This window comes from Larimichthys crocea, chromosome VI, assembly GCF_000972845.2.
Source record: "Larimichthys crocea isolate SSNF chromosome VI, L_crocea_2.0, whole genome shotgun sequence".
NCBI lineage: Eukaryota > Metazoa > Chordata > Actinopteri > Sciaenidae > Larimichthys > Larimichthys crocea.
This window is the reverse complement of record NC_040016.1, coordinates 288298-298071: the sequence shown is the minus strand read 5'-3', so window position 1 is coordinate 298071 and position 9774 is coordinate 288298. Positions and strand designations below refer to the sequence as shown.

Below are 9774 nucleotides of genomic sequence, written 5' to 3'. Positions count from 1 at the left end.
CACACGCAAAAATCTCAAAAATACTAATTTTCTTTAATATTCTCTATATCATTAAATGTTCATAACTAATCAAACAATAAGTGTGTTACCATAGAAAAGAGCAACTGTTGTGTTGCATAGAAATCTGCTTTAAGATCACAGGTCACAGTGGTGGCTTCATTATATGTGTAGTATGACTCTAGACTCTGTGTCAACTATCAAAACCTTCAACCACATTTGAACTTTAAAGTCAGGAACAGATGCATCAATAACACACTCACTCTTTTTCCCATCTTCCCCTTTTTCTTTCTTTTTTTTTTTCTTTTTGCATGCACAGAAACAAGAATATAAAAGTGATACAGCAGAACAGCACGTCTTGGTGTCACAAGGGCCACAGTTTGAGTTGTGTTATTATTTAAGTCAGGAATCAGTTAATAATGATGACCATGCAGATCAGACTTATGTACGTTTTCCACTGACCTTCTTGTAACCCAGCTTGTGATCAATGATTTCCTGTCATAAGCTGGGCCTCCTGCCTGCTGTACGTGAAAAAAGGCAGAATGATATTTAAAAAAGGAAATATAAAGAATTGTAAAGTTGTGCTGATGTGTGTCCTTCACATTGACTGCTGGAGTCAAGATATGATAAGCTTAGCTTTCCTGAAAACAGGAAACAGATCAGGATCTCATAATTACGAGATAAGGAAAGGTGCCTCATTGGCCACTGCACTTTGGTAAAGTTAGAAAGATATTGGCACTTCCGGGGTCAATAACTCTTAATTAAAACGTTGTTAAAACACAAAACACATATATTTTCAACCATAGTAAGATAGTCAACGAGCTACAACCTAATGTTTACTAGGAATTTTTATAATTTCTGGGAATTTTTATTAGGAATATTAATCAATAACTTCACAACATCGGTTTGTACGGTAAAGCGCCTTCATGGTGCCTTCAAGTGCACCTCGGAAACCCAGAAATCAAATAATAATCTCTTCTAAGATACATATGCAGATTTAGAAAAGTCATTAAATAAACAAATTAAATTGTTTTCTGACAACTCCACCTGATTTATTGTTCTACATGTTCCCAGCTACTTCTGGGGTGTTTTTTAAGTTCTTTTACTGTACCATTTTCTAATAATGTGATGTTGAAATCATATACAATGTATGGTGACATATGCAAATTTAGAAAATTCATCAAAACAATTTCATTTGTTTTCTGATAACTCCAGTACATTCATTTGGGCATTTGTCTTCTGATAACTCCAGTACATTCATTTGGGCATTTGTCCAGTGACATTCCCTCATTTCTGTCTCTCACTCTCCTTCTTACCTTTTTTAGAATGGGGTTTCATTTCACCATTTTAGAACAAGAATCAGGTGGAGTTGTCATAAATAAAAATTCCCAGAAATTATGAAAAGTGCTAGTAAACACTAATGTTATTGGAGTGGCTCCGAGGATGGCTCGTTGTGATGAACATTAGGTTGTAGCTCGTTTTGATAAACATTAGGTTGTAGCTCGTTGTCTGTCTTACTACGGTTGAAAATATATGTGTTTTGTGTTTTAACAACGTTTCAATTAAGAGTTATTGATCCTGAAAGCGGAAGTGCCAATATCTTTCTAACTTTACCGAAGTGCAGTGGCCAATGAGGCACCTTTCCTTATCTCGTAATTACGAGAAAAGGTGTCTAATTTTTTTTCAAGTGAATGCAATACGCTTCTGTAATATCTTGACTCCAGGCCTCTATTTAATGTATTTTCTCATCTCACTCTTCTTCATCTTTATAAGGAAACATAGGTATTTTTCAACCATATTTTAGTGACTGAATGTTTATTAACAATTTTTGAAATTGGTCCAGCAGCTGCAGTTATAAAATACACTGCAATGTGTACACACTTTTTTGTGTTGTGTTACTGCATGACTCGCTATGATGTTTTAACATTTTAGTTCAAACTCACCAGTCACAAAATAACACAAAGTAACCAATCAAGGCAGCATTAGACAAGCAGCTTCAGTATTCTGCATTGTAAAATTACTGTTTTTTTCCAGTGCAGTCTGGTGGGTTTGAACAGAGCGATATCATGGTAAACAAAAATTATCATACTTTAACAAACAATCTATCTCTGTTGTACCTTTCCCTTGATGTTGCTAGACACTGAGTTTTTCAGTAGCAAAACAGTGAATGTACACTGATGGTGTGGAATTACTCTAAAGGATTGTACTTTGCAGCCAAATGTACTGGACCAATTTCAAATATGAGAGTGGTAATGATCATCAACCAAGTTTCACCATAGCAGTATTAGGATAGTTCAAGTATAAATTGTAGAATTGAGCCCTCCACCAAATCACAACTTTGTGAGAACAGAGAATCAAAAGTAGTATTATCGAAGATATTCAGCCGTCCGGACTCTTGATCTGGAATAATTCTGGAGATCGAGACCTTGTTGACCGGGCATCATGGAAACAACCTGAGAACACATCTCTTGTAGTAAGTTATTACAGCAGGAAAACATTTCTCCTCCATTTTAAAGATTGTAAGATAAACAATAGAATTGTAAATGCCCTGATAAACTCAGAACAAGACATAGGGTAGACAGGCTTTGTAACCAACCTCAGTGGGCACACATTGCGTCTACCTTCATCTCCATCTCCGGTACTTACCTACTTGGAGTTCTGTAATTCCAGTAGGACTAATTGGCTTGCTGTTTTTGACATCTTGGACATTTCCCCCTTCCTGACAAAGTCGATTGTCTTCCCTATTAGGTGTAGTTTTTTTGCTGCCTTGTGTAGATGTTTGCCCTCAGAATCTGGTCACGATGCTTCCTGGAGCAAGGGCCTTTAGACAAGACATCTGTTTCTGGTACAGTGGGCTGTATGTTTCTGCAAGACCCTAGAAAAGGTTGGGTGGACTAGCAAAATCTTCCTAAACCTCTTGCAAAACAGATCCTAATCCCAATGAGATTGCCTGATTAAATAAAGTTCATATAAACTAACTTAGATAATGAAGTTGATCTGGGGTAGTTCAGCCTTCCAGAGCTCAGATGGGGTCCATACGCTGCTCTGGCTTCATGGTAGTCTACAAGAAGTACGCCTTAACGGTTGTCAGTTTGACATCATCATTAATCAGCACTGCAGCAAAAGATGCAGCTGGGTTATTTGTTGATAGATCCATTATTTGAGTTTCTATTGCGGAAAAAGTTCAGATTGTTTTCTTTTGTTTCTTTCAGCTGCATTCTCAGAAAGTAGGAACACAGCCTTGTGTTTCACTGTTGCGTTAGTGATGTTGATTGAGGGGTTCCATTTGTTCCATCTCAGGATTCAAATCACCCTAAAGCTCTTCTTTGCTAATCTCTGTACTTCAAACAGCAGTGGAAAATAGTTTTGATCATGATAATGCCATTTCTGGGGTTACACATTCCTGTGGGATCATGTATGTACGTTGTCAAGGATGGAGCTTTGGTGATGTGATAACAGGTGGATGTATGTCCGAGGAGATGGTAACTCTTATTTTATCTTACTCATCTGTCCAGTGACTCCCGGTTGATGGCCTTGACCCCCACCCAGTTTTGCCTCTTAAAACTACCACAACAAGCCTGTAAGTCTTAAATAAACCCTCAGTTCACATATATTGTCAAAGTTTTAACTTGCTTGTACATAAAAAATGCCATAATTTGTTGTTTGTAAGGTTTTCAGTAGAAATGGAGGGGAAACTCATTATTCAGCATCAGAGATGTGTCTTACCTAAGTACTCCAGGCCATGGCGAGAAGTGCTGAGTTTATGTCTTCATGTTTATACATGGCAGATCTACGTCTCCTCTTATCCTGGCTGCAGTTCTATGTTAATGTTAAAGACATAGAGAGAGATTAAGAGAGGTTCAGTCAGTACATACTTTAGAAGCAACTTTCACGGACTAAAACCGCCAAAAGAAATTTAGTTCAATTTAGTCTTAGTCTTAGTCTTGTTTCAAAGTTCATTCTTAGTTACTTTTAGTCTTTCACAAATCATTTTTGTTAGTCATATTTTAGTCGACTAAAAGTCTCAAATTTTTAGTCTAGTTTTAGTCAAACATGAACACAGGGTATTTTAGTCCAGTTTTAGTCAAAACATTTTAGCCTTCTTCTATTTATTTCAGGAATATTTTTTTGTTTATTAATTCCAGTTCACTTGTGTTCCACAGCTAACATATTGTTTTGATTGAATTGAATTGAATGAATTCATCTTCAATGCAACTTTGCTAAGTGTCTTGTCTGTTGTTTCGATACACACTTAATATGCACTTGATTTCATTTTTTTAATCTACTAATAGCAGGTACACCCTATGTTCTATCATCATCAATTGTTAAATTTCAATATAAATAAATTGATTTTTATGCCAGTTGCATACTAAAATGTTAAAATTAAGATGAATCACTGTTAGTGTTTAGCACAAATAGGGAGGCTAGACTCATTCTTGACTGTTATGCCATATGCGCACATTTTAATAACGTCGGGCTGCAAACGGGTTCGGGCTCTACAAAGCTGTCAATCAAAACGGGCCGGGCTGGGCTCGGGTCGAATTCTACCGGCCCGGGCCGGGTCGGGCCTGACTTCTAAGGCCCGTTTCATGCTCTAGATTGCGCTGTCCATACGCCATGTTTCTCCTGCATGCTGTTTGTTTTCAAGCCACAGGCGCAGCCAGAGGACCAAGGTACTTTTTATTATTCTGTTTTCTGGGCATAATGGACACAAGCTGAAACCATTGTTTTTTTGTTTTTGACAAAAAACGAAAAAACGAAAATTGGCCCGGCCCGGCCCGGCCCCTCTGTCAAATTTTAGAACCCAATGTGGCCCGCAAGTCACAAAGTTTGCCCACCCCTGGCTTAGACCCTTATGGCTGTTTGTGGAAGACCCTTTCCTTTTTGGTTGCTTATAGACTGTACTTTTGGTCATTTAGTGTATCAAATGTGGACACTGCTGACTGATCGTATTGTCAATGAAAGCACAGCCTGAGTGATCTGAAAACTGATGTTTTGCCTTAAATCCAGGCTGTGAAATGAAGCCTGTGTGGTAGTGAAAAAACTGTAGTCAAATGGTCACTGAGGCTGGCTACAGAACGTTCAATCTCCATAAGCCTCCATGTTAAAATGTCCAACTTCACAGCAGAAATAAACATGTTTACAGCCTGGTACAAAAACAGTTTTGGTCTCTATAGCTAATTTCCCAGAGGCAAAGTTGGGACTGTGCCAAGATTGTGCAGCCAGAGCCACCACGCTAAGCTTCACAATGCCTCCTCAGAAACCTGTTGGTGAGTCACAGATAAGACATCCATATACATATACTGTCCACATTAACAGGATAGGATGAAGGGTAGCTTGCATGTATTTGTGTCTGTGTGAGTATTTTTGGAAAGTACCGGGATGCAGGAGTTGTTCCATTCAAACACAGGCTCAGGTGGCAATGCAGGTAGACGTTTGCATTTTTCCCAGTGAACGGAACATTCTGAAGGAGAAGTAGTTGGATGCTGACTCTCCGTTGCTCTCAATGATCACGGTTTGGTCAGCAGAGCTCGGACAGCTGCCCAGAAAGAGAAAAACACACAACACTAACTGTAGTAGTTTTAAGGTTTCGCACTTTATCATATCTGAATCCAGCATAAAACTTTCTATGAAGCTGACTTCAAACTTCAAATCATTAATAAAACCATTTAGGTTGACCATATCTAACTAAATCTGAGAAATTCACTAGCTACTCGAACATCAGTAGTACGAAGGATTAGTTGAGAGGTTATGACCACCAAATAGTGTGTTCTCTAATGCAAATTTTTAAAAATAGTTCAGATTTTGTCCGGTTGGGGGCAGTACAACAAGCTGTAAACACATAACCAACAGTTCGCGACTTCGACAACCTGCAGACACAAAGCAACATCCCATTGTTACATTTGTATCCAGCTGATGAATTTAGGTCCAATATTCACACTCCTTTTAAGCTCTGGTTTGTGCCACCACTCTTAAGAATCCAGGAAATGATTGTTCTTGACTCAAAGATAGTTGGGCACATAGCTCCCAATTAAGCGTATATTTATAGTTTTATAAATCATTTTTTAATTGTTAATATAGCTTTGAGTTGCGGAAGATGAACATGTTACCTTTGTACCAAACCAAACAACGCTGTGCTGAGCTCTCCGGTGCTGGCCGAGCTTTGTATTTAGCGTACATAAGGTGGGTATCTCTATAATAATTTAATTCATTATTTCCTATATAAAATGATGCCTCTGAACCAGATCCAACTATCACAGCAATGAAAACAAGTGCTAAAATCGGCAGTGAAAGTGCTTGATTGGAAACCCACAAAACCACACTTGACTGTGTCTCTCACCACCCATTTACAATGAGGTTGTATCTCAGCTCGAATTGGCAAATGGTTCGTTGGTTGCATAGCAAGACTGCGTCACCAAAGCAACCTTCTCATAATCTATGATGTCCGCCTTCAACTCAAACCAGACCCTCTGGTTCAGATAAGCAAGGTGTTAGAATCCACAGGCTGTGTACGTCTCGAGTCGATGAAGGCCTTCATGGTCAGAGTGTAGGTCCAATTCCAAGGGAACAATGCAACTGAAGTGCTGCAGAAGAAACGCAAACACATCAGCTCTTCTTATACTCACACTGCACACACAAAGCAACACCCAATGGAGTTGTATTTGTATCAGGCTGATGAATTAAGTCAAATATTCATCATGGTTTAGTGTTTCCTGTTTTATTTTGTCCCCTCTCCGTGTGTCATGTGTTACCTTACTTCTTGCTGTATTTTTATATATGTATATTGTGGATTTGGACTTTCTTGGATTTATGGATTTGTTTATTTTTGCCTGGACATTTCAGTCGTCGCTTTTTGTTATTTTGTGTTTTCCTATTCACTAAGTTATTAAAGTTATCTCTTTGTTCACATTCATGTGCATTGGGTACACTTCCTAAACTAAAATGTGACACTTTGATTGTAACAATACATTAGCTGATGTATTGATAATTTGAATTGTTTAATATCTTTATAGTACTTATCCAAAGCAACTTACAAAACAGGGAAACAATCTAGGTACAGTGCGACAAGGACATGTTACTGCAGCAATAAGTACTACTGGTTCTAGAGTGTATAGATTTAGCATGTCCAGTTGTTGGTTGTGCTCTGAGAGGAGGTACTCTCTGAAGAGCTGGGTCTTCAGGAGGTTTGAAGGTAGAGAGGGACACCCTTGATCTGGTAGGAACTGGTAGGACGTTCCACCAACGGGGAACAACAGACGAGAAAAGTTTGGATTGTCCTAAGCGTACAGGCGTCGTTCATTGGAGGAGGTGTCTGTATAAAGACATTCAAGTAGGTGGATGCAGAACTGGAGACTACTTTGTAGTCAAGCTTTATAGCATTTAGAGACACTAGGGCTTGATGAGCAGCGAGGTAACATGTGACCTATTGAATTGATTTGTGCAGGCTGGGAGGCCAGTCAGGAGGGCATTACAGTAATCAAGTCACAAGATGACCACAGCCTGTCAGGAGTTGGGTAGCACATTGAGTCAGGTAAAGCCTGATTCTGTTATGTTGTAAGGTGCAAAATGGCACAACCAGGCAACATATAAAAGGTTTTTGATGTTTTATTTAAGGAAATTAGTGTGATCATAATGATAATCTTAAAAATTCTTATTTTAACAACAAAGTTTTACTTTATCATAGGGATCAGAAGTTTGGTTTACATGAAGGTCTGAATGACGAATGTTATACACCCCACAGAAGAGGACGCTAAAAGGACTGCCACATTTTGTGTCTTGCGATATACTGTGCCACGACATGTTGTTGGACCCTACCTGCTGGATCCCTTTGACTTTGATGTCCATTGAAAAATCGATGGTTATTTCTGGAATAACAAACGGACAGGTGAAGTCCATCACTTCCCACCGGTGCTCTCCAGGATGACGCCATTCTTGTTGATAGTTTGGTTTCATTGTTCATCTGAAAGGTCACAAGGAGTCAGACATGAAAGAAAACCCAATGAGTTACTTCAGACTGAATTACAGCTCCCTCCTTAATTAGCATACAGGCACAAAAACAAAGAAATGAATAAATGTAGTAATGCAGAAATAGCCCTTTGTATCAGTGTTAATTTTGTCACCCATTTTAATTAGTCTTAGTCTTAATCTTGTTTCAAAGTTCATTCTTAGTCTAGCACTTTGTTCACAAATCATTTTGTTAGTCATATTTAGTCGACTAAAATTCTCAAAATTTTAGTCTAGTTTTAGTCAAACGTGAACACAGGGTATTTTAGTCAAAACATTTTAGTCAGGAATTTTTTTTGTTTGTTTATAATTCCAGTTCACTTGTGTTCCACAGCTAACACATTGATAAATGTCTTGATTGAATTGAATTGAATGAATTCATCTCCAATGCAACTTTGCTAAGTGTCTTGTCTGTTGTTTCAATATACACTTAATATGCACTTGATTTCATTTTTTAATCTACTAATAGCAGGTACACCCTATCATGTTCTGTCATCTCTACATGCAATTGTTAAATTCAATATAAATAAATAGATTTTATGCCAGTTGCATCTACTAAAATTCAAATTAAGATGAGTCCATCACGGTTAGTGTTTAGCACAAATGGGAAGGCTAGACTCATTCTTGAGGTTATGCCATATGCACACATTTTAATAAGTCGGGCTGCAAACGGGTTCGGGCTCTACAAAGCTGTCAATCAAAACGGGCCAGACTGGGCTCGGGTCGAATTCTACCGGCCCGGGCTGGGTCGGTCCTGACTTCTAAGGCCCGTTTCATGCTCTAGATTGTGCTGTCCAACGCCATGTTTCTCCCTGATGCTTTTGTTTTCAAGCCACAGGCGCAGCCAGAGGATCCCAAACGTGTGGCTGTGACGTTTTCTACAGTAAAAAAAGTGCTGGCAAAAACACATGACAGCAGGACTGGACTTTCTAGACGAAAACAAGGAGGACGTTTTTGTTGATTTTTATTTCTTGCTGACATTTTGTCTCGTTATTAGTCGTCAACAAAAACGCACATTGGCAATTTTTCGTCAGTGTTTTTAGAACTTGTATCGCTCGATCGTTTCGTTGTTGTCAGGGAAAAGGTCGTGACGAACATATTTCGTCTTGTCTGACAAATAAACACTGCTTTGTATCGCTAAATTATTTTTTTTTTCATTGATTTATTTATACTTATGTAATTTGTGTCCTTCAATCAGAGTGCCAACTATAGAATCATTAAAAACTACAGAGGTCAGTAAGACACACTCTGATCATCGCCCACATGGATTGGTTTTGGTGTCGAAGCCTATGGTAACCATGTGGGTCACGTCGTCCATTTGAGCTTTGCAGGTCTTGTCATAGAGGTGTAAGTCAGTATAGTGGATACCTTTGTCCCAGGAGACAACCAACCAGAGTAGCCAACTTAGCTGTATCATTGCAGACCACTGGATCACCTAAATGCCAGGGCACACGAAAGTAAAACATTGTGCTCTGTTCAGAAAAGAAGGGAGTACATTTGGAGGGTGAAGCCAGCAGGTAGGGATGAGCGATACAGCATTATCTGTATCTGTATCTGTTAACCATATGAATTATCTGTATTCGTACCATACTCGGAGTGGGTGCGGGCTAACCCAGAAGTGGGTCGAATTGTCTTGAAATGGGCAGGGCTTTAACCGGTATGTTACTTTAAGCATGCAATTGATATGGGTTGGTCAGAAATTGTTATTTCATTGCTGATTAGAAAACTATTTACAGGACAGCATCAGCACTGAGCTTCAGATCAATGGTTTTG

The 9774-nt window shown here is 38.8% G+C and overlaps 1 protein-coding gene across 1 annotated transcript in view; it reads right to left on the bottom strand.

The window, feature by feature from the left end:
* Positions 1 to 1649: 1649 nt before the first annotated feature.
* Positions 1650 to 9774, bottom strand: part of LOC104938780 (uromodulin) — a 21899-nt gene continuing 13774 nt past the window's right edge. Inside the window, exons 14-15 of the mRNA XM_027278848.1 lie at positions 3724 to 3816; positions 1650 to 2450 (exon numbers count right to left, since the gene is read on the bottom strand). Coding sequence (XP_027134649.1) covers positions 3724 to 3816 — 93 coding nt within the window. The 3' untranslated portion in view covers positions 1650 to 2450. The remainder of the gene's footprint in view (positions 2451 to 3723; positions 3817 to 9774) is intronic.